The sequence below is a fragment of the Rhodamnia argentea genome, chromosome 10, assembly GCF_020921035.1.
Source record: "Rhodamnia argentea isolate NSW1041297 chromosome 10, ASM2092103v1, whole genome shotgun sequence".
Taxonomy (NCBI): Eukaryota; Viridiplantae; Streptophyta; class Magnoliopsida; order Myrtales; family Myrtaceae; genus Rhodamnia; species Rhodamnia argentea.
In genome coordinates this window covers 13,061,932-13,088,130 of record NC_063159.1, presented here as the reverse complement: position 1 = coordinate 13,088,130, position 26,199 = coordinate 13,061,932, and the positions used below count along the sequence as shown (strand labels likewise).

General features: G+C 38.6%; 1 protein-coding gene across 1 annotated transcript; it reads left to right on the top strand.

The window, feature by feature from the left end:
• The first annotated feature begins 1,181 nt into the window (after positions 1-1,181).
• On the top strand, positions 1,182-4,798 carry LOC115726428 (fatty acyl-CoA reductase 2, chloroplastic). The gene is made up of 9 exons (XM_030656287.2): positions 1,182-1,751; positions 1,873-1,976; positions 2,085-2,284; positions 2,472-2,572; positions 2,683-2,890; positions 3,037-3,198; positions 3,287-3,368; positions 3,802-4,196; positions 4,418-4,798. Exons 1-9 carry the CDS (start codon positions 1,370-1,372, stop codon positions 4,581-4,583), a joined length of 1,800 nt encoding a protein of 599 aa, XP_030512147.2. The 5' UTR covers positions 1,182-1,369; the 3' UTR covers positions 4,584-4,798.
• Positions 4,799-26,199: the final 21,401 nt, after the last annotated feature.

The following is a 26,199-nucleotide window of genomic DNA, read 5'->3' as shown; positions in this document are numbered from 1 at the left end:
TTGTTTTGCATGACCTTTTTACCCCTAATGTGAATTTTAAGCCTGAAATTGGCATTAATTGAAGACCGATGTCCAATCCTGGCTGATGTTGTTGTAATTCGACCTTCAAGTCGAAGTTGTTTGTTTAAATATCGCCATCATAGATTTGGTCTACATGTGCTTATCCTGATCTTTATTTAACATATTTATTTGATTGAGTGTTTACATACACTGTCTTTTGAAAAATTATCTCTTAATCTCTTTTCCTATTTATTAGGTTAAGGATAAATAGGTAATTGCATGAAATGACAGAAAAATGTTATGCATGATCATTTAGCATTGGTTAGATACCCGATGAGCTTAAAATGATATGCAGAATGTGTGGTCACCTTAGGGAATATCAACCGGTTAGGTACCGAAAGGGCGCTAATTTTCTAGTTAGCGTAAACAAGTCCCCGAACCTAGAAGCTCTAGTTGCGTAGAAATCGAGATAATCCTCCCGTGTTTCAATTGGTTTCTAGCCGACCCCAATAGGCTAGTGGCGACTCTTAATAGCATTTCAATTTGCTAATCAAGAAAAGAAATCCAATGTCACGCGAGGTAGGACTTGGGAGAGTCCACGCCATTGACCTATGGCAATACCTCTAAACTCGCCGGACCCTCCGAGGAAGGCCGAAGGTGAGGTCACGACAACACATTTTCGATATTTTAATTTACCATACACTAGTATCGAAATTGCTATTTGAGTTAATTGGTGCCTTGTGCAAATTATGGTTGAGTGCATAACCACTCTTTTTCACAATAGTCATGGCAAAGGCAATATCAAATGAGTTCAGTTGGTGAAGCGAATTGTTTGACTTCAAATGAATACTCGAGCGAATTATATTTGGAAATCCGACAGAGTCTTCGAAAACCTCAATTGTATGAATCGATTTTCGCGAGCCAATCTTGTATTTCTCGCTTTATTCAAGGGTGAAATAGCATGTGATCAGCCTCTACTCACTAATTAATTGGAGGAATTGGATCATCGAAACCAGGAGGAGCAAAGAGAGCTCCCACCAATTTTGCAGGTGGTGACAATTGCCAAGAGAATGGCAAAAAGAGAGCCTCCATGACAGAGACCAAATAGGGGCCTGAAGAGAAAGCTTTGAGATTTACCTAACTCTGATCTCCCATTCCCTTGAAATGCATTGTTTTCTCTCTTCCTATAAAACCAAATCAAACCCACCTCTTATCTTATGAACATTGTCTGTTTACTTACTAAGCTTTTTCCCTTTTGGTCAGAGTGTGTGTAGCTCAGTTTCGAGCCAACCAACTTCAACCTCACATATCTAAGTCTGCCATCATTCTTTTGCATTTGGAATTTTCTCATTCTTTGGGAAGAAAAAAAATGGAGGCTGTATCCTTCAATCCTCTCTTGGTTGCGCCAAATAAGCTAGCGAGAATAGTGTCGTGCAAGCCTGACCGATGCTCATTGAGCAAGAAGAAGAGTCTAACGTGCTGCCAAGGTGGCGGCAATGCGATCAAGTCCACCATTCTGAAGGAGAGATCTGCGTCGGTTTGCGCCAACCAAAGTAGTGCTCTGATAGATACAGGAAGCTTGGTCATGTCTCCAAATGGGAAGAGTCGGGCGGAGACTTGTGTGAAGGATTTGGGGGCTTATGATGGGCACACCCACTCTTCAGTGGAGATGGATGATGGCATTGGAATTGTCAGATTCTTGAGAGGGAAGAGATTTTTCATTACCGGTTCTACTGGGTTCTTGGCAAAAGGTGCAAAATGAACGTCTTCAAGCATAAACCTCTTGTTTGTAAAGTTTCTCTGTTCTGTTTTTTTTGCTGGAAATTGTTAAATACTTCAGTTGTTAATCATTCTCAATGTACTACTTTCCAGTTCTTGTCGAGAAGATCTTAAGGACTGTTCCGGACGTCGGCAAGATATTTCTCTTAATGAAAGCTAAAGATAAGGAAGCTGCGATGGCGAGGCTATCAAGTGAAGTATGCCCGCTCATGCTTCTGAGTTGTCTAAAGTTACTGCCCACATCTTATGAACCATCTTTATGTTATTCACTGATGATGGAGTTTTTCATGAATGGTCGTGCACAGATAATATGTTCAGAGCTCTTCAAGAGTCTTCGACAATCTTATGGGAAATCTTATGAAAGCTTCATGCTGAGCAAGCTAATTCCTGTTGTTGGAGATATTTCTAAATCGAATCTTGGTTTAGGAGATGAGTTGGTAGACTCCATTGCAAATGAAGTAGATATCATTGTAAATTCAGCTGCCAATACCAAATTCGACGAGAGGCATGTGATTTCTCCCTTTTGTTCTCTATTCCCCGTTGGCCCCTTGGTTACAGGATCCATTGATCTTGTCATCCAATGGCAAACTTTTCTGCTTGACTGAAAAAAAGGGATAGGATAAGCTATGCATGGCGAACTTCTCCCCGCATAAAGCGCCAATGAAATGATCCATTTCTACATAATCCTACAGGTACGACGTTGCTGTCGACATCAACACCAAAGGACCGTACCATATCATGAGCTTTGCAAAGAGATGCAGCCACTTAAAAGTCTTCTTGCAAGTTTCCACAGGTAAATGTTGTCGGGACGACTTTCTTGGTGTAACAGTTATGGTCTAAGCCTTTGCTGGACATCTTCAAAGGGTATCTAAATAGTTGATTGCTATCTTTTTTGGTTTATAGCATATGTTAATGGACAAAGGCAAGGGAAGATCATGGAAAAGCCATTCTGCATGGGAGACAGCATAGTCAGAGAAAGTTACAGTGCTGAACCACCAACGTCTCTTCCTCAATTGGATGTAGAAAGGGAAATTCATTTGGCTCTAGAGTCAAAAAAGGCTCTGGAAGATCGCGCGGTTGCTCAAAAGATGAAAGAGTTGGGTCTGGACAGGTGATTTTTAATCCACCTTTGGCTTACTATGTAACTCTTTTGAACGCGATTTTTGCACGACAGATAGATTTCAATGAAAAATGATTGCTTTAGGAGTAGGAATCCCAATGACATTCTTATTGATTAATGATAATGACCAAAATCAGGGCGAAGAAGTTTGGATGGCAAGATACTTACGTGTTCACAAAAGCTATGGGAGAGATGCTTATTCACGACATGGTAGGCGAGGTTCCGGTCATCATAATCAGACCGAGTGTCATTGAGAGTACTATAAAGGAGCCATTTCCAGGATGGATGGAAGGAAATAGGTACTTCAGCAGCAATTCAGATTATGGGACTGTTCTGTTGATGCCATATTCCGCACAAAAATAGCTAATCTTTGCTGTTGAATTTCAGGATGATGGATCCCATCATCTTGTCCTATGGGAAAGGACAGCTCACTGGATTTCTCGGCGACCCAAATGGAGTAATCGATATCGTAAGCAATAGCAACCTCTTTGACGATCTCTCCAGGACTCCTAAAACTGTAAAACATTAAAAATGCAACAACAAAAAAAGAAATGGTCGTTTGTCGATAGGATCAGACATGATACAGCCATTGCAGTATGCTAAGAAAAAGTTGTGTTAATTAACTCATATGATTTGGTTTACAAAGGTCAAGGCCTAAAACTGCCACAGAAGAACTGCCAAACATGCTAGCTTTTTTTTTTTCTTTTTTCTTTTTTGGTCGAAAAAATGCTAGCTTCTTTACTTATTAGGAAACGGTACATATCTTTGACATACTATTTGTTGAAACATTAACAAGGGATTGTCTACCATTCTTGAGGTACTTGCAGAAATCATCGTTGAAAAACTTAAACTAAACCAGTCTAATTGGCCAACCAGTGATGTTTCTGCCACTAATATTTCAGGTACCGGCTGATATGGTAGTCAATGCTGCCTTAGCAGCCATTGCAAGACATGGAATGGTCGGAAAATCAGGAATTAACATTTATCAGATTGCTTCATCGGTCGTGAACCCACTAGTTTACCAAGACTTGGCTAGACTGATCTATGAGCACTATAACACTTCGCCGTGCATCGACTCCAAAGGTAGACCAATCCCTGTCCCATTGATCAAGCTATTCACTTCCATGGACGAATTTTCAGCTTATCTTAGAGGAGATGCCAGTCAGAGAAGCGGGTTGAGAGCCCTGACCTCAAGCACAGAGCTGTCCAAAAAACTAGAAATTATTTGTCGTAGATCGGTGGAGCAAGCAAAGAAACTGGCCAACATATACGAGCCCTACACATTCTACCGCGGAAGGTTAGTATCTCAAGCTTTCCGTGTAATAGTAACCGGTGATGAAATCGACTACATGTTGGTCAAGGGCAAAAAGGACAGTTGTCAAATCTGCCAGCTCAACTCTACATTTAATTCGACTATTTTCCCCTAATGTGTAGAAAAAGAAAATTTGTCTTATCTTCTTTAAGAGAATGCACTAAACTCAAACGTGAATTTCATTTCTACCTTGATAACAATCCCAGGTTCGACAACAGCAACACTGAGCGACTGATGGAAAGAATGTCCGAGGAAGAGAAGAGGAGATTCGGGTTCGATGTTGGGAGCATTGACTGGAAAGATTATATCATTAACGTCCATATTCCGGGTCTGAGATGGCATGTGATGAAAGAGAGAAGGACATTTAGTTAAAAAGAACGGTACACTAGGTTCTATAACAGTATGTGCCGTAATAAAATGGGCGTTAATCACATCTGAAAATCAAATGAAGAAAAGAAGTAGTCAACTTTTACCATTGCTCTGCTATGGTCCGTCCGTTACGGACACTCATGTGGCCATTCTTCAGTACTTCTACTAGGATAACTCAATTATGTTTCATAATAACAAATGATATATTATGTTTATGATGTCATCGATTTTATAGTTGGCTACTGAAGAGAATCATATCAAATTTATACCCATAGTCAAATCTGATTATCTCCTGTTCTTTGCAACAAGCACAATGATATTGAAATAAGAGCAGAAACAGAACTGCACTAGGGGCATTTTCCCTAATTTAAGTAGCTCGAAAGGCTTTTAGTTTTACTGAAGTTCTATGCAACGACTAGACTTTTACACAAACTGAAAGACAAAAGAATAGCAGCAGAATCTATTGCCAATGAATGCAAGAGAGTAGGAAAATATCATCTACTCCTTTGTCAATACCTCGTATCAGAAATCCTTCTAGTCTCCAGATAAACACACGAGGCCAGTCACACCTGAAGCCAAACCCTTGGGACAGAAAACTTTGCCGCACATCCTGATCAAGACTTGCGTCAATGTAGGGAATCCTAAGCTCTTCGCCTGCAAAATACTCTTTCAGGATTGCAACACAGAATTGACCCTTGCTAAAGAAGAACCAGACGGGGCAACATAACAACAGTCAGCTGGACAGCTAGCCTGTTATTTCCTGTATAGTTGTTATCATAATTTCTTCTGCATCAATTATGCTGAATTATTACAGATGAAGCCAATAGTCTTGCACATGACCACAATGGGCTGTCTAGTCTCAAGCTCCGTCATGAGACCCATAAAAATATACTTACTAGTCCATTCATCTCATGAATTACACAGCAGGCACCCGAGTAATTTTCTATGATTCTCTACAACATGATTATATCATCCCCGTTTGCACGTGATGATTGTATCCAATCAGACTATTCATTGACATAGTTCTAGTCTCCTTGCCCTAGCAAATTGTCAAGTTGCAAATCGAACACTTTCTGTACTAAATGCCCACAGGCTCACAAATGGCCCACATGCCAAAGGAACTGATGAAATTGGAAACTATATATGGATACTGTCTCAGGCTCTCAGCATCTTCACACTCAATGAAAGTACGAAATCCCCCTTCTCAGGCATTGTACAAGATAGCTTCGCAGTGCATGGCCTGCATTTTTAGGAAATTGACAGCCCAAGGGAAAGCTACTAACGGCCAGAGTAATGGTACAATCTCCTTCAGTAATTCACTAATCATAAATGACGCCAGTGGAAACTGAGATACTAAACGGGACAAGAGGAGAACGTCCTTCAACTGAGCGATAAGCAAGAAAGAAAATGCAATATACTAAAGTGATGCTGCATAAATTTAGTGTATATGAGACAAACCTGGCTCGACATCTCAAAGGGGGCCCTTCAATATTGCAACCGCATATTATAACCATAGAATATGCGTATTAGGATCTGCAAGGAGAACAATACAATTTTTCTAAACAGCTGATTATTAGCAGAGGCCAAAAAAAGCTCGTTCACTTCTTTCATCATTCTTCCAAGGTGCATGTAGATCGTTTTTTTTCCCCGTCCATAGCATGCCATTTAATCTTTCGAATTGGCAAAACTTTACCCTAGAAATCTCCAGTTTCTAATTCAAAAATCAGACGAAAAACGCACTTTCTTTCACAGGAACAGCTGATAAAAAAGCAGACGCCAAAAAGAGCTCGATCACTTGTCATTATTCTGCAAAGGTGCATGTACATGGTTTTTTTCCTCGATAGCATGTGAATTCATATTTTAAATTATAAATTTTTAATACTAAAATTATACATTTGCTAATGCAACAGTCATATTAAATATACTAAAATTCTACATCATATTAAATACACTAAAATTCTACATTTGCTAATTCAACAGTCATACTAAATTTTTTATTATTTTTTGAATTTTTATAAAGTTTTCTTTTGTTTCCTCTTTCTTCCTTTTCTTTTCTTTTACTTTTTGTGTCAAATTTGAGCGAGGGCGTCGCGAGCCTTGCCTATGGCAATCAATCACTCCGGTCGGAAATCCAACAAATAAAAAAAGAAAAATAAACCAAAATAAAAAAATAAAATTAATAAAATTGATAAAATTTCCCTATCAGTACTTGTCATCTTATGTCTATGCCATGTAAGACTGCTAGCGTTGATTAGATAATCACGTAAGCATTTCCAACCAAAACCGATCAAGAGGACTACATTGACAAATCGCCCAAAAATTTAGGATTAAATTGGCTAAATTGAAAATTTTATGACCGAACCGACTATTGTACAATGAGTTTTTGATTAAAGTTGGCTAGTTACTCGCCATAGTGTCACTTGTAAGTGTTAGGGGTTTAAAATTCACTCATATGAACTAGCTCCATCTGAGTGCTAGGTATCTTAATAAGCTTTGTATTTATGAAACTTAATTCGTATGTGTAAATCATGATTATTCATCGTCAAATCTCGTTGAATCTCAAGGGAAAGAACTTCGATTCCCGGCGTTTTGCTTTGTAGTCATAAATGATAGGGCAAAATCTCCCGCTCCTTGAAAAGAAATGCCGATTGGAAATAGACTTTGACTTCCCAAGAGAAAACATTTGCTCTTTTGGTAGTTTCTTATGGCACACTACTAATACACAAGTTAAAAATTTTGGATGGACTAATTTCATTGAGAATTAGTAGACAATATCAACGAACAAGATGCGTGAAAACTTATAATTTTTTTATGCGACCAAAAATATACAGACACATCTTTTATTAACGGTTGTTTGGTCTAGTTTAGACATGGCCAAATGGGCCCGGGGGCCCGGAACCAGCCCATTGACCGGGCCCACGGTTCCAACCCGTTTTTTTTTTTTTTAAAGGGTGGGGGAGACACGGGTAGACATGGCCAAATGGGCCCGGGGGCCCGAATAGGCCCGTTGACCCCGAAACAGGCCCGTTGACCGGGCCCACGCTTCCAACCCGGAACCAGAATCGGCCCTCAACGGCCGGTTCCAACCCGTTTTTTTTTTTTTTTTTAAAAGGGGAGGCACAGGGAAAGAGTCAGGTGGGCCGGGAATCAGGTTCCAAACCGAAACCTGAACACGCCTAGAATCGGCAGTTCACCCGAACCGACCATGTCTAGGCACGGGGGAAAGACCCGTTGGGCTCGGGAACCGGCGGTTCCGAATCAGAATCGGAACCGGAACCGGCGGTTCGGCCGAACCGGCCATGTCTAGTCCAGTTTGGTACATCAAGCATATGCAATAACTTCTCTTTATGGGATTAACCTTTTTCCGAGGGCCTTCGTTAGTGTAGTGTTGACGCCTAAATTTTGATTAATCTATTTTTTGCATAAAAATTATAAAAAATCATCTCACATATTTATTTTTAGCGTACATTGCATTGTCATATAATCGGGCAAGCGTAACACTTAATTTAGCATGCGTCTAGACTAGGCACGGGATGGAAAAATACACCGAGAAGATTTGAAACTTCAAGGACTGTATTGCAAATACTTAAAATTTCGGGGACCGTATGTGCAAATACTTGGAACTTCGGGATCGTATTGCAAATACCAAAAGAAGATGAAGAAGGGAAGATGATGAAGGGAAGATAATGAAAAGAAGATGAAGAAGGGAAGATGATGAAGGGAAGATAATGAAGGGAAGATGAAAATGGAAGGTGAAGAAATGAAGATGAAGAAGGGAAGATGAAAATGGAAGGTGAAGAAATGAAGATGAAGAAGAGAAGATGAAAATGGAAGGTGAAGAAATGAAGGTGAAGAATGAAGGATGAAGAACTTTGCCTATAAAAGAGAGAGCTCTTGAGAAGAGTTTTAGAAGGGGGAAGTGGAAGAGAATTGAGAGAGAGAGTAGAAGAGAATTAAGAGAGTTTTTTTAGGGAGGTGGAAGAGAATTGAGAGAGTTTTGAGAGAGTTTTTGAGAGGAATTTTTAGAGAGGAAAAAGAGAGTTCTTGAGAAAAATCAGAAGAGAAAATTCGAGAGTGAAGAAAAGTGTTTTAGTCGAGCATCATCTTCGACGAGTCCCGACACATATTTCGCCCCTCGCAACCCAACAACGCCATTGCTTGCCATTTTCGACGACAGCGCGTTCTTCCAGCTCCGAGATCTTGAAGGGAACTATAACGTGTATGTGAGTAAGATTTTGTGTAATAGAAGGTAATCCTTTCCATCTCGATCTACAAAAATGTAATCGTTTGGTTTGAACATTTGTTTGTTTATTTTAGACATGCCACGTGTTCCAAAATTTAGCATTATTACGTGTTAATTTATTTCTGTAAATACTCGTGCTTGGCTGCGTTTTCTTTCTTTCTAAATCATCCATGGTGTATATCGCACAAAGTTCAATGTTTTACATTCTCATAAAATAGAAGATAAAAAACCAAAAAATTGCATCTTTGAATTTCAAGTAAAATCCATCAAAATTGCCAAATCAAGTATTTTTCATGAAAATGGTACCGAAAGGGCGTTAGAGAAATCTGACGTAACCAAATCCCCGAATTCAAAATCTCCGGTTCGCGGAAATAAGATAGTTTTCTCCCGCTATTTTATTTAGGTTTCTAATCAACCTACCGAAAATGATTAGTGGCGACTCCAAATTCAAATCACATTGCATGTTAATTATTTGAACCTTAAGTTGCGATTTGGTATGGACTTGGGAGAGTCCGAGTTAGGTTAGTTAATTAATTAACCCGATAATCCATTAGCCTGAAAATTAACTCGTTTATTTTTTTAGGTCGCGACAGCTTGGCGACTCCGCTGGGGATTTAAAGAGGACTTAGGCCGGATAATTTCATGAAAAAGAAATCACTTGATTTGGTAAACTTTGGTTGAATTCTTATTCTTAGGTGTTAAATGTTTTTGCGGATGGGGAGTTATAAGGGGAGGAGTGATCGGCTAACCCTTTGTTTTGCGGGCTTGGTGAATTGGAATTGTGATTTAACTTTTGAATCATTGAAGCGGTGTTTGCCTTTAATTGTTGTGCATGATTTATCGTATTTGCACTACATCGCACACAACCCGTGACCGGACCTGGGTCACACTAATAGTTTTAAGATGGTATTTAGATGGTTCTTTAACCTTGGCGGTAAGGTTTCGCTAAAGGTTATCCCATCTGGATCCCGAAATTTTTTTCAAAAAATGGCTCAAGGGTCGTTCTCATGCACGTGAGGCTACGATGCATGAGAATTGCCCTTGTCGACCGAACCAAGCCGAAGTGATTGGACCCGACTAGTCATGACTATTGTACGCGAGGTTGCGACTAGTCATGATGACTGTGCGCGAGGCTGCGACATGTCGTTTCGTTCATCATTTCACTTTGCAAAAGCCTTTTGGATAGATAGAATAAGATTTAAACTCACGATTCATGCGCATGTCTTTGTAATTGGCATTTTCTTCGTATGAGAGGTAATTTCTTGTCTCTTGTACCCTGTTATCTCATTTTTATTTTGGGCCAGTCCATGGTTTAGGTTGATTGTTTAGAAGTTTCATTGTCTTATTTCCAATTTCGCACGTTGCTTCCAGCAGCTTTTACAATTTCATCGCTTGTCCTCAATTCTGATTTGGCTTATTCCTGTTGTACGATTTTTACTAAATTCTACGATCGAGCTTTGAGTAAGTGCCAAACATGAAAGTTGTAGACCTATGTTTCAACTAATATCTTGCAAAATTTCAGAATTAAATTCATAATTTAAGATGGCCCTTCATTTTTTCAACAACATGTGGTTATAACAGCTTTCTGAGCATGATTTTTTTGGAAAGACACATCAAACTGATTTGATCCGCGCATTTCTAGTCCGATTGGCCAACATAAAAGTTGTTCATCATCTTTTCAACTACAAGCTCGTAAAATTTGGACATGTTTTGATCAACGTACGAATTAATACGAATTTTTTCGTAAAAACGGACAAACTGAAAATTACATGTTTCAATCCTTTGGTCATAATCACTTTGTTCATTTGAGTCTAGAGGGATGCCATGGGCCGGCTCGCTATTCTTGCTCCCCGTACTAATTTTGGGTTTGTTACTGTGTACAGGTAATTTATCACGGATCCTCCACATATTACTCGATCGGTCGCAAAGAGGATGGCCGACATCAACGCCACTATCGCTGCTGCCCTGGACGAGAAACTTAACTCATTGACCGAGCGCTTTGAAGGGATGATGTCCCGAAAGATGGAGGAAATGATGGCCGCCTTCACCACCAAACTTCAATCATCAGCCGCCAGCCCGTCGCTTCCTGCTCTAGTTCCTCCTACGGACAACTTTGGTAAAGCCCTGGAAGCTACTCCCTATCCGACAATGCCGCTAGAGGATGTGATCATCACAGGCGTAAAGTCGAGCACGCCGCCCATAGTCCCAATCCCCCAAGCCAGCCCCGTGGCCCCCGGATTGAATGGTGATACGGCCAAGCTATTGGCCCAAATGGAACAGAGGATCCGAGAGGTCGAGGGGACTCACAACATACCCCAGGTCGACCTGTCTGTCTTTTCAAAGATCATTGTGCCGAAAAAGTTCAAGATGCCCGACTTTGAGAAGTATGATGGAACCACCAACCCGATGACGATAACCAACGACCAACAAGTTTGTCATCATGGGGATACATGAGGAGGAGAACTTAGTGGATTCAGAAGTATACGACCTAGATGAGTCCAGTCCAGAATATGAGTTCAATGCCAATTGAAGCTCAGCCCAGATGGTTACAAGACCGGAGAGATAACATCCCGGACATACAATCCGATCAAGATGAGTTGATCCTTTCAATTCAAAGTTCACAAGAAATTCGTACAAGGGTAAAGCGGTATCGTTTCAACTCGTTTAGAACATGAGAACGTACATTGACGCTTTCCCTTTTGATTTTTACAGGGGTCACCGCCTTTTCGGATAGGAAAGTATCCATTCTCCCCGAAAAATTAATGAAATGAGAAATTCCTGGAGCCTTTGACAATCTCATGTCTTGAACCAGATAATGAAGTTTTGCAACTCATTTGCATGAGTAGGGGTAACTCCCGATCCACGCCCCTAAGAAGTTTCTTATGTGCTTGCGAATTCTGTCCACCAAGATAAAAAGTTGCTGCATTTTATATGCTCAAAAACACTCATACATTGCATAGTTTGCGCATGACTGTTCCTCATGTTTAATTTACCAACTCTGAATAAGGAACATGAACTACATAAGATACATCGAATGTATGGAATGGGGCACGACAGGATGATGTAAGGCAATCCTTTCCCAAACACGTCCAATTTTTTCAGGCGAGATAAACAAAGGCAAAATTCCGCATTCCCCGAGGTAAAGAGTTTTCTCGCGAAAGGTACGATAACTCAAGCGACGGAGGCGTTCATTTCTCTATCCTAAACACTACAAAGTTATCCATTGATTACCCCTTTTGAGCGGTGGTTTCATTTCTTTACCCTCGTCAAGAACCACCCCACATCGGGGTCCGGATGGGTTAATTCTAGCAGCAACACGAGGCAAATGGTTAGAAATTTTCTTGCTCGGACTAACATTAATCTTCAGGTGTTTCTTTGCATTTATACTCGAATTTTAATTCAAGTGCCTTAGGATGATGAAGAGCATTCATTTCTCTATCCTATACACTTCATTCTTTGCATAGCCCACTTGAGCCTGCAAATTCATTTCTTAAACCCCTGTTGGTGATCATTTGCTCATTTCAAAGACGAAGATAGCATTTTCCCAAGGATTAGAATTGGAGATGGTCGGGTCAACGGAGAATTCCCGAATGGACTCATTTCTTGTATGCTAGATTTTTTATGTTTACATAATTTTTCTTTGTAAATGTTTATGTTTGTTGTAATTCGTGGTTCAAAATCATGGGATTGTAAAAAAAGGAGAGGCAAACTCAGCTTAAAGGAGAAGGGCCCGCTCTCGAAAAAAAAAAAAAAAAAAAAAAAAGTAAAATAAAGAGATGTCGAAGAGCTCTCAAAGAAAAAGGAAAAGAAATCTCTTCTCGAAAAAAAAAAAGAGAAAAAAAAAGAAAAATGAGAGTCGGGAGTAAGAAAAGCAAAGGTCGATCTCATATGAAAATTTCAAGCATAGGAAAAGCAAAGTGCCTACCAAAAGTAAGGCCAATGCACATTCATTTGTAAAGTACTTCTGAATTTTGAATGTACATTTTTGCATGTTAAGTTGTAAATTCCATGTACATGTTTGCATTGTGTCTCTTGCAAATCCTTGACAGACACTTGTTATGAAGAAGACTCCCCAAGAAATCGGTTTGTAAAGTGCAATTCTCGGTAGAAAACTAACATCCCTCATTCAATGATGGTATTCTTTACGAAGACATTTCCGAAGACCAAGATCGGTGACTAGTCGGCGATGATCACCAACGTCAAGCCCCTTCTCATTTAATTTCGAGCCAAAACGAGCCTTTTCGTTCCTCGCTCCCCAATCCTAGCCTACGTTATAACCCTCCAAAGTCTCTTCCGATTAGGGCACTTGAGTTAACGTAGAGTTAAATGATTTTAAGCATCACTCGAAAAAGTTCGAGCAAGATTATTTCTCTCATTTTTGCAGGATTCTTGACTTGTAAATCCGGAGCAAATGATGAAGAAATTCATTTCAGCAGCCTTGACTCAACCGGGAGTCCCCTTTGTAAACCTTTGACCTAGCTCTCATTACGGTCCTAATCAAGACCTCCAGGATCGACTCGGTCGTATCAATTGCGAGATTACTTGGATCCTTATCGAATGCGATGATGGAAAGATTGAGTGATTTCTCTTGAATCCTCATAGACAGGATAAATAGCTTTTCTCGAGAGTGAGAGAAAGCCCTTTCGGACCGAAGTCCCCCATTCAGCTCACATTCGAGGTATTCGTAATGTGAGAACCTCCCTGGACAAAATTGGTAATGCAAACTTGACAGAATGGTTATGCATGAACCATAGTATGAGTGATTGCATTATACTCATTGTTGAATATGTTTGTGTGTGTTACCTATGACATTCTATGATAGGTAATACATTCCCGATGTTCGAGTTCCCTCCCAAGGTCTCGAAATTCATCCAAGGATTATTGAATGAGCAATTTTTGCTGGCAAATGCCTACCAGTGTACGATACAGCAATGCGCTTCGTTCCTTGATTAATCGTTTGGAGAACCCGTAAGTTTTCTGAACCCCTTTTCAAATTAACAACTCTTCTCATGATAGTTGTTATGATTCAATTCAGGCAATATGCCCCTTTTGTACTTATCGATTCCATTCGATGGTGCTCCTATCAAATATTGTTCAATTCGGGCAATATGCCTCTTCCGTCAAGTCGTGTAGACATATGCACCGGCGATCTTGACATCTTATCAAATCATAACGACGTAGCTCTTATGGTTTCAATCTCGGGACGTGAAGACATATGCACCGGCGATCTTGACATCTTATCAAATCATAACGACATAACTCTTATGGTTTCAATCTCGGGACGTGAAGACATATGCACCGGCGATCTTGACATCTTATCAAATCATAACGACGTAGCTCTTATGGTTTCAATCTCAGGACGTGAAGACATATGCACTGGCGATCTTGACATCTCTTCAAATCATAACGACGTAGCTCTTATGATTTCAGTATCGAATCACGAAGACGTATGCACTAGTGATCTTGACCTTTAGTCGGCTCATAATGACATAGCTCTTATGATTTTCGGCTCCTTTATCAAATCATGAAGACATAAGCACCCATATTTTTTATCCAAACCAAATCATAACGACGTAGCTCTTATGATTTTGGTTCCCCTTTATCGAATCGTGAAGACATATGCCTTGGCGATTTCGACATTTAATCAACTCACAACGACGTAGCTCTTGTGAACTTGATCCCACTTCTTTCGACTCACAACGACGTAGCTCTTGTGATCTCAAACGACACACATATCTTGCGCTGTCTTGCATTATGGAGAAGTCTCCGATAACAGATAGGCCAAATACCTTAAAATCCTTGCATCCGCAAAAAAAGAAGCTTGGAAATTAAGAGAACCATTAGCTTACGAGAAATTTGGTAAAACAGGTATTCTTGTATGCGATCCATGTGCAGGTTTCTCTAACATGAAAAAGGGAAATTATGACACGTGTTATTTACAGTCTTGCATATCATGCATCACTTCATTACATAAAAAATGGGATTAAAACTCCCGCCAAAAAGTTCATCCATAATTTGCACCTTGTCAAAATTTAGGATTCAATTTTGTCTTTGAGCGGAACCTCTACGAGCCTCCACTCAAAGAGGGGCAGCCGTTGACGCCTAAATTTTGATTAATCTATTTTTTTGCATAAAAATTATAAAAAATCATCTCACATATTTATTTTTAGCGTACATTGCATTGTCATATAATCGGGCAAGCAGAACACTTAATTTAGCATGCGTCTAGACTAGGCACGGGATGGAAAAATACACCGAGAAGATTTGAAACTTCAAGGACTGTATTGCAAATACTTAAAATTTCGGGGACCGTATTGCAAATACTTGGAACTTCGGGGGACTGTATTGCAAATACCAAAAGAAGATGAAGAAGGGAAGATGATGAAGGGAAGATAATGAAAAGAAGATGAAGAAGGGAAGATGATGAAGGGAAGATAATGAAGGGAAGATGAAAATGGAAGGTGAAGAAATGAAGATGAAGAAGGGAAGATGAAAATGGAAGGTGAAGAAATGAAGATGAAGAAGAGAAGATGAAAATGGAAGGTGAAGAAATGAAGGTGAAGAATGAAGGATGAAGAACTTTGCCTATAAAAGAGAGAGCTCTTGAGAAGAGTTTTAGAAGGGGGAAGTGGAAGAGAATTGAGAGAGAGAGTAGAAGAGAATTAAGAGAGTTTTTTAGGGAGGTGGAAGAGAATTGAGAGAGTTTTGAGAGAGTTTTTGAGAGGAATTTTTAGAGAGGAAAAAGAGAGTTCTTGAGAAAAATCAGAAGAGAAAATTCGAGAGTGAAGAAAAGTGTTTTAGTCGAGCATCATCTTCGACGAGTCCCGACACATATTTCGCCCTCGCAACCCAACAACGCCATTGCTTGCCATTTTCGACGACAGCGCGTTCTTCCGACTCCGAGATCTTGAAGGGAACTATAACGTGTATGTGAGTAAGATTTTGTGTAATAGAAGGTAATCCTTTCCATCTCGATCTACAAAAATGTAATCGTTTGGTTTGAACATTTGTTTGTTTATTTTAGACATGCCACGTGTTCCAAAATTTAGCATTATTACGTGTTAATTTATTTCTGTAAATACTCGTGCTTGGGCTGCGTTTTCTTTCTTTCTAAATCATCCATGGTGTATATCGCACAAAGTTCAATGTTTTACATTCTCATAAAATAGAAGATAAAAAACCAAAAAATTGCATCTTTGAATTTCAAGTAAAATCCATCAAAATTGCCAAATCAAGTATTTTTCATGAAAATGGTACCGAAAGGGCGTTAGAGAAATCCGACGTAACCAAATCCCCGAATTCAAAATCTCCGGTTCGCGGAAATAAGATAGTTTTCTCCCGCTATTTTATTTAGGTTTCTAATCAACCTACCGAAAATGATTAGTGGCGACTCCAAATTCAAATCACATTGCATGTTAATTATTTGAACCTTAAGTTGCGATTTGGTATGGACTTGGGAGAGTCCGAGTTAGGTTAGTTAATTAATTAACCCGATAATCCATTAGCCTGAAAATTAACTCGTTTATTTTTTTAGGTCGCGACATGTAGCAACAAATCTCAATTGTCGATTTAGTATCCCCACTTTTGAAGGTATTTTTTCCATTGGTGAAAAATATTTTCATTGACTAGTTTATTTTTTGGGCACCAAACTAGGGATGATCTATCCAAGGGTGAGCGGTTCCCACCTCGAAACCAAGAACTGCCCACTAAGGCCCCGTTCTGAAAAATTAGAACCGGGAACCGCCCGTTGGTTCTGGTCCCACCAAGCTTCACACAATCAGTGGCTTGTTTCCAGCAAGCTATGAACCGGTCCCATCAACCTTCTTTTTCTTTTCCAGCAAAAAAGAATGACTTGATCTTTAATTGCCATGTTGTTTGTAAAAAAAACTTCAAACACGCGCAAAGAATACCTCACTTTCCTCTCAGTACTTCGAATAGTGAGTAGATCAAAGAAACTAAAAAGGAAAAAAAATGACAGCAGTTAGGGTTTCAAACTTACAGCAAATGGAGGCGACCAAGAGAAAGAGATGGAGACAAGGCCGTGAATCGTGCCTGCGAGGAACAGCCGGAGGCACGGCTGTGAGTCGATGGGAATTGATAGTAGAGACACGGAGAGACCTAGGGAGTTGCTTGAGAGAATTGAGACGAGAGAGGCCGAGATGAGATTGGGCGAATGATAAGTGATATTAGGGATTTAGGGATTTTTATTTTTTTGAAAGTCTCTTAAACCGTGTTCCATGGCTTATTTGTTACCCCTTACCCCTCGTTCGGAAGAACAGCGATAAGAGTATGATTCAATTAAGAATTAACAATTGACAAGTTCCCGTACACGTTGGAGGCCAACATCTTGGCCTTTCGTTGGGGCTAGTAGATAAGGAAAGGGCGATAGAGAGTTGGAAAAAGGGCAGTCTTTCCCGTTATCATGGTAAAAAGGATCAGCTAACGTTCAGAGCTGCTGAAGAAAGTGAAGAAGATGAAGCTATTTGTATTGGAAGAGAGAGCTTGAGAATCCACACATTTCAACTTTGAAGTCGCCTGGCTCGGAACCTCATTCACAATCTGACCACTTTCCCAACCACCTTCCGCGCCCTGGGTTGAGGCCCATACAAGTGGCGGGTTGAGTATCTCACGATTCTCACCGTATATCTCTAAAACATAATTCCGTAGTGCAATTGATCATTAAGACATAATTCGATTTCCGTAATTTCATCCACAAAGATCAGCACAAGCATGCGTCATGGATCGGAGGCCCCGCGAGTCAACCGATCGACCACATGGCTAGCGTGAACCACAAGACTTGAAGTGTCTTGGAGAATAGGGTTTTGTTGAGTTCTTTATAATATTCTTAGGAATGGTTGATACGGTAAATGTACTATATTCTAGGGATTTCTTATTAATATTATCAGTAGTTGTCACTTGTTAGATGTGGAGATGCAATCTAGACCATTAGATCTAGAGTCGATCAGCGGTAATCATTAAGAGGGTTCTTGTATAAATAGCGAGCTCTTTCCCTCATTTGTATCATCTAACACTTGAACAATGCAAAGCATTCTCTCCCGAGCTTCTCTCTACAATCTGGCTGACTTAAGAAAAATGATTAGTGAGCAGGGATTCATATATAAGCTTACCAAAGTATAGGAAAAAAATTCGTCCTCTGTAGTTTCCTTCCCTCGGACAAAGCTCGACAGCAAGGGCAAAACAGAGCAACTAACGCATACGAATCCCACAATCATTAAAATTCACAACCCTAATGATAAGTCGCGAATAGCGAATAAAGATACGTACTCAGATTTGTCAATTAACACTCAAGATTTGTCATATAACTCAAATAGAGAGGAGAAAAGAGTGTCGGTGAACATCTCAAGGTAGAAATAGGAAAGAGAACGCTGCACGAATAGTTCCACGTTATTAGGGGGCTAAGGGAGATGGCTTCAGTGAAGAGCTCACAGCGAGCGAGGTCGTACTCTTGGATTACCAACGCTTTGAGCAACCTGCGTTTGAAGCTCCGTCATTGCCATTGAAGAAGAATCGTATGAGCATAACACCGTTGGAGAAGAGAAAAAAAAAAGACTTTGGACGATTCAAAAATTGAAAAGAAACAGAGATGGTATTGATGTGAATAAGTCGGTATTTGAATATTCATATACAAGGCCTTCGAAATTGGGGCAAAAATTGTCATTAAATCACTGTTCTGTAAAATGAAAAGAAAATTTAAAATAAAGAATCACCTCATATAAATTACCGATTCATCCGTATAGCTGTCGGGACCTAAAAAATCATGTTTAGGTTAATGGATTACCAGGCTAATTTTAATGACTAACCTGATACGGACTCTCCCAAGCCCTACCAAATTGCAACTTTGATTAATTAGAATGATTTAAAATTTGGAGTCGCCACTAACCATTTTTGGTAGGTTGGTTAGATATCTAAATAAAATAGCGGGAGAACTATTTTATTCCTACGAACCAGAGATTAAGGATTCGGGGATTTGGTTACATTAACTAATTAAAGCTAATGCCCTTTCAGTACCTTTATTCCATGAGATGTCCTAAATCGACGACTCAAGCTTGATTGAATTTAGGCTCAAACGAGGTGTTTTTATGTTTTCATTTATTTAGAATGGATGCAATGCATGACATGCAAGACTAACCTATATGCAAAAATTAACTAATCAATTAAAGCATGCAAGATGACATGGCATTAATCCGTATATGACGTAAAACGCAAGGCAATCTACTCTAACTATGCATGACACGGATAACGTAGGCGGCATAAGTGCGAATACGCAATCAATTAGATTCAACATGCAAGAACCGTATGCGAAGACTATGTGACATGCAAAAATTGTACGCTTGATGTAGATGGTATGCAAATTCTAAAATATATGACTTCAGCATGTGGATTAAAGTGGCTAGCCTAAATGAATGAATCCTGACGTGGTTCTACATGACATGCGAATGACTTGGTGTAGTGGCAAAGAGAACACAACATGATGACATGGCAAGCTATGATATATAATTGTGCGAACATGTGATTTTCAGAAATATGATGTATGAATGTGCAAATTTCAAAAAATATGGTAAATGATGCAATGATATTCAAAAAACATGACATGTTAATACGAGATGATGCAAAAATATGCATGAATGACATGAGATACGGCAAGATACGCAAGATATGAAGTGAGCAGATTTTTTGATTTTGGCAATATAATATGCATGAAACTAAAGATGATTCAAAGATATGCAAGTGATTTTGAAAATGTAGAATGCAAGATGGGATACTCGAAAATATATGAAGTGAATTTGGCTAGGTAAATGAAATAATGCAAACATAGATATGCATGGAACGTGAGATATGTAAAAAAAAAATGTAGATATGCAATGAGAGATTTTTTTTTTTTTTTTGCAATTTTTTTGTAAATAAGATGAGATATGCATGAAATCACAAAAGATGACAATGAACTGATTTTCGTTCTTTTTCTTTGAATTTTCGGCCAGATTAAGAATATTCTGATTTGATTCTCTTTACCTAAATTTTCAAGATAAACTTAATGAGATAAAGTTTTTAGGAAACCTTATCTTCCTAAAGATTTAATCGGACATGGTTTATAAGAAACCATATCTCACTAATTTTTAGGATTTTTTTTTAAAGTTTATCGGGAAATTTAAATCAAACAAGATCCCAATCAATTGCGAATATCAATCCAATCGGATAATTCAAGATAGCAATCCAAGATAAGTTGAAACGAATCAAACCCCATCCTCTTGCATTTTTCCAAAAAAAAGGATATTCATAAATCTAAATTCGGCGTTTTGAAGATAGCAAATCGGATCTAAACGGCGATAGATCAGATTAACTAAATTTCCATCTTTACTAAGTTGGAGGGTCGTATCCGAACGGCGACGGACAAGTTTATCCAACTTAACATATATGTTGCCCATTAGGAAATAAATTTCCTAATTTAGATTTAAGGTTTTTTATTCTGAAAATATATTTAATAATTCCAATTTCCAAAATTTTGATGAGAATTATGGTTTTTGATGTGTGAAAATTGCACCTTGAACTCTTTTCCGAAAATTCAGTGTTAAACCCCAAAATCAGCAAGCAAAACAGCATGGAATTCATACAAAACAGCAATCAAAAGAAGTCAAATACTTACTTCATGCTCCCACAAATATCTGCATGGTTAGTGATCATAGAACTTGCAAAACGAGATCGATGCAGACAAAACAGCACATAAACAACATAAAACAGCAAGTGAACAGTGGCAAAACAGCATGTTTTTCAACGTAGAATATCATCAAAACAAACCCATGAAAGTATAGAGGGATTGCCTTAAATTGAGCCCAAAAAATCCGCACCTTTAAAAGCTGTGAATTTGTCTGAAAATCACTTTCAAGCAGTGCTGTCTTTTGACGCAAAAAGCAGGGTAACAGCCTCTATAACAGCAGCAAATTCATCCTTAAGAACGAACTCCAAACTGAACAACAGAGCAATAGTAGGGCAGAAAACGCAGCTATAGGTACTAGAACCGCAATAATAGAGTAAAAATTGCAGTAATAGAACCAAAACCGCAGTGATAGGGTAATAACCGCAGCAACAGGGCTCACAACCGCAGCTATAGATGGGAAAACCACAGTAAAAAATTCTTGAAACGCAGCAACAGGGGAGATGGTAAGATTGAGCGACGAGAGGAGCAAGGAGGCGGACAGGGTGGTGTGACGACTTCGACCAAAGGAGGAAAATCTCCACCGGTAGGGGAAACTTTCGAACTTCTTTATTCTCCGTTTCGCTCTGAAAAATTCTGAAAGTATTTCAATCAGTGGAACCCCCTAAACCCTAGGCATAACTGTGTATTTATAGAACAAAGGGTTGCACGCAAACGTTGGGTTTACCGACGACCGTTCGATTCAAAAACTCTTATTAGATATCGATCGTCGGATTGAAAATTTTGACTTTTGAGGAGTCCTATTTATTAAAAATAACTGGAATTTTCGTCCAAATGAGGACTCCCACAAGTTGGACCAAAATCCTAGGCTTTTGTGGGCTCATTTTGTCATTCCGGACCCAATTGGATCTTAACTAATCAAATGGATAATTAATTTAGGCCTTTTTGCAATTTTAAGAGCTCAAACGGGCTGTTTTAAGTTCGAAATTATGATAAAAAATTCGACATCCCCTCCGGGCTTCATTCGAAATTTTCAAACTAGTCCACTAGCCCCTATCAAATTAAGCTCAATTGACCCGACATCCGACCCTAAATGCCATAATATGCTTTTGACCGACAGAAAATAAATGTGCTATGCATGATAAAATTATTTTTGTGAGAACCATTACTAATTCTCATTTTTATGAAGTGATAAATGAAAGTTAAAATTTAGGTGTCAACAATAGATCAAACATATCTAAACTTTTCCGGGGGAAAAAACACCATTTAAAAACTTATGAAATGGGCAAATCGTAAATAGATCATGTAAGTATAGCAATCCACAAAACTTCATTATATTTTAAAATTAAATCATCTCCCATCAACATATGTAAAATTCAAAATACAGATTATTACAGTATTATAATACTCAAAAACAAATTTTGAAAAGAAGATTAAAAAAAAAAAAAAGCCAAGAAACCAAACCACCCATCCTTCTCTGTTCTATGTGCGAATATGTATTCCATAAGTTTAAGAAATATTGAGTTTAATCTGAATTATCAGATATCGCGGGGCCTACGATTTCTAATGTTGAAGATATAAATTCGATTTAGCATATTCGTCACTCTCATATGATAATTTCCTTGTAACACAATTCTATGCCCTGCTTCAACTGCTGCGCGTGTTCCGTCTCGACTCGAGTTGAGCCTCGACTTACAGAGAAGGAGAGATGCATGAATTATACACGAGCATGGCCACTTCTAGCTCATTCCTAAGTTGCTTCATTTCATGGCATCTCCGCTGGAGATCTTTCCTGCAATGATCGAAGCGCCTTACGCAACGTATCCCGATCTCGAAGAACCTCAATCTCAGGTATGTGCTCACATTTCTAAAAACAATCGCTCTCAGCTCACCAACGTTCATAGTTCGTATAGCTAGAGAAAGGAACAGGTCAAGCTTGACCATAAAGGCAGTCGTTAGGGAAAACCCATCATCCAGTTTCAGAGATATTTGCTCACGGATATTTATTTGTTTTTTTTTTTTTTTGTGGCAAATCACGGTCTCTTAGAGATGGTACATGCGTTACCGCTCAGTAATCAATTTGGGTTTCCAGGATGATCTATACTTGAACAACAACCTCTTGTGCCTTTATGCAAAATGTCGTGGTCTCATTTTGACGAAATGCCACACGGAGACGTGGTCTCTTGAATGGGGCTTTTGTCTGCTTATGTTAGAAGTGGGTGTCATGAGATACGACTTTTCTATCCGATGTCGAGGTCGGGGCAGACTTCAAATGAGTTCACTCTTTCGAGCGTCTTGCGGTCGTGTTCCGCACTAGCGGAATTTGGCCGAGGGTCTAGTATCCGTATTAATAATGCAAACAACGGGAGGAAGTCAAATTGAGTCCTCGGTAATAATATCATTGAACAATACTTCGAATGTGATTATAGAGAGGAAGCGTCGAATATATGTACGCATGTGTGAAGGATTGATACGATTGCTTAGGACAACAATGATATTGACATTCGTTGATGAACGGATATGGGACATGGTATTACACTTATCCTCGCGATGGTTGAGGCCAAGGATCCTCTAAATGAGTTCACATTTGTTAAGCTTCTTGCTGGTTGGAGCTTTGTTAATTTGACGTGTGGAATGCTTATTCACGCCCATTTGATAATGTGGGCAATTTAGTTGAATTTGATGTCAAAGATAGTTATGGTGGGCATGTACTCAAGAGTTTTCTTTTTTTTTTTAAAGGACTAGGATACTCAAGTCCACGTTCTTCTAATAACACCATTGAATTGATTTGAATAACTCCTTGAAAGTTACAATTACATAGAATTTGTGTGTGCTTATTTGTGATTTGTATATTTCTGTTTTAGTTCTCAAATGATTGGTAAATTGTTACCTTTATATATAATTATAGCCATGGAGCTATTACGCGTATATATTTGTGAACAAAAAAGCCCATTGAAGTTAATGGTTGTATGCAATCCGTATATCCTATACAAATAATAAAAAAAAACCCACCTCTAAGAAAACATCTTCTATTTCTTATCATTGATTGAGAGATGGTCAGATATCTTTATATATATTTATAGGTTCATAAACATATAGAATTGGAAAATATAAAGTAGATAGATGCGTATCATAAAGGGTAGTAATTTTGTAATGCCAAGCAAATTGTATTTGACAACTGAAATTGTAGATTTAATAAGGGAAGGAAAAGTCAAGTCAATATTCGATTTTAAAAATTAGGTAAGTAATTGATTTTTGCCGAGACTTGTATGATTTAAGTTTCTAAACTTTTCTCTTGTAACGATGGCTAAGTAGTGCATTTAGAGCACGCATGGCAACGATTCTGATTCAAACAAGTGATTTTGATTAGAATTATTTTTTCTAATTCCGTTCACTGGATAAGTTTTAGAGAATCAAAATATGTAGAATGTGTTTGATAACTGCACAACAAAAATACTTTTGGCAACTGCACAAAATTTCCATTCTCGAAAATAATTTCTCTTCCCAATTTTTTGTCATTTAAGTCAAATAATTACGTAGTTACTTTGTGAAATTTCATCCCACATTTTGAATTAATTGAAGATTAATTTATATTGATTCTCTTATATAACATATTGTATATTGCGTATAATATTTTTTCGTAATATTCCGTCTAATTGTCGTGCCATAACCAATCATTTTAAGCTTAAAAAATGATAGACCATGTTAGGTTAGTGTGTGATTTCCTATTAGCTTGCGCCCTCACGAGCCTATACCAGCCTATACCAAATTACAACGAAGGAATCTCAAATTAAATCTTCGTGTGATTGATGGCATGTGTATGTGTACATACAAATAGAGTTGCCACCAGTCTTTAAAGAAGGTAGATCGGGAACCTTATCAACGGTCGGGAGAAACCATCCGATTCTACACAACCAGAGAAATTTAAGGTCCAGGAACTTGGTTACGCGGTTTTTTCTCCGACGCCCTTTCGGCACTAAAGTTGAGTATTTTCTAAACGTATTTCATGCAAATTTTTAATTTAGTTTTAAACTTATGAGGTAAGCCAATGATAAGTGTTCACGCACTTTTTTTTTTTTTTTTTTTTAAATTTTCTAAAACTAGATTAAGTCTAAAGTACTTAAAACTAGGCAAATCACAACCAATGAAATCAAGTGTGCAATCAAGGAATCATGACATTGATAAATTACATCATAAAATCCTAATGAACCCTTAAGGATTTTGAGAAATGTGGTTCGAATTTAATTTCAAAGGTGTTTATGATTTTCCTAAAAACGAATAAAATCTATGGAATCTAGGGAATCTAGGCCCAAATTTATGAAAATGAGATCAAACTAGCCTAATCTAAGCTTCTGAAATTTTTATGATTTTTTTAAGAATTTTATAAAAAAATTTATTTTATTTTTTATTATCTTATATATTTTACTTTAAAAATAAAACCTCGTTATGTTTTAAGTCGAATGAAAAGTGATGAGAGAACCGAAAGGGAAAATTGATTGATGTAGAACTTTATTCTGTTATGTGATTCTAAAAAATGATTCTTTTTTCAAGACCAACTTTTTTTGTTCTTGTTTTTGCTCCAAACTATTTTCGGGAATAAAATCAAAATCAAAATCATTTATGTTACTAAAAATAATTTTCCTCCTTTTTTTATTTTAAGAATTAAAATCAGAGAATTAAAATCATTGCCACACAAGCCCCTTAGAAATAACGCTTAAAAGAGTACTTCCACATTCGAAGCATGGGGAGGGGAGGAGTACTTGTTCGAGATAGGGATAATCAGCGACTAGGCACCGGGCAAGTCCAAGGGCACCATCTGTGTCGAGTTCTAGACCCGGAGCATGGACATGAACGGCAAGGTGGTCAAGGCCCAGATTGCTCCGTCACCTCTTTCTACTGCCACGGTGCCATGTCCCATCGATGAAGCTATTCACTTCCATGGACGATTTTTCAGAGAAGCGGGTTGAGAGCCATGGCCTGAAATGCAAAGCTGTCCAAAAAACTTAATGGAGCAGGCAAACAAATTGGCCAACATATGTGAGCCTTACACATTCTACCGTGGAAGATTAGTAACTCAAGCTCTCATAGTTAAGCGGTGATGAAATAAACTACGTGTTGGTAAAGGACAAAAAGGACAGTCTTCAAATCTGCTAGCTCAACTCTACGTTTCATTCCATTAATTTCCCCGAATGTGTAAAAATTATGACAACAGCAACACTGAGCGACTGGTGGAAAGAATGTCCGAGGAAGAGAAGAGGAGATTTGGGTTCGATGCCGGGAGCATTGGCTGAAAAGATTATATTATTTACGTCTACATTCCGGACTTGAGATCACATGTGATGAAAGAGAGGAGGCTGTTTAGGAACGGCACACTGGGTTCTGTAACAGTAGGTAACGTAATAAAATGGCGTTAATGACATCTGAAGAGCAAATGAAACAAGTAGTCAATTTTTACCATTGCTCTACTCTGGTCCATCCGTTACAGACCCTCATGTGGCCATTCTTAAGTACTCGTACTAGGATCACTCAATTATGTCTCATAAAACAGACGATTGATTATGTTTATGATGTCATCAATTTGATAATTGGCTACTGGAGAGAATTATATCAAACTTATACCCAGTCAAATCTGATGATCTCCTGTCCTCTGCGACAAGCACAACGAGATTGAAATAAGAGCAGAAACAGAAGTGCACAAGGGATAC

What these genes read in the sequence shown, in the direction of transcription:
- LOC115726428 (XM_030656287.2), top strand. Translation starts at nt 1,370, where the DNA reads ATGGAGGCTGTATCCTTCAATCCTCTCTTGGTTGCGCCAAATAAGCTA. An exon ending in TACTGGGTTCTTGGCAAAAG is followed by an intron (nt 1,752 to 1,872) that starts GTGCAAAATGAA and finishes ACTACTTTCCAG; the next exon opens with TTCTTGTCGAGAAGATCTTA. An exon ending in CAAATGGAGTAATCGATATC is followed by an intron (nt 3,369 to 3,801) that starts GTAAGCAATAGC and finishes CTAATATTTCAG; the next exon opens with GTACCGGCTGATATGGTAGT.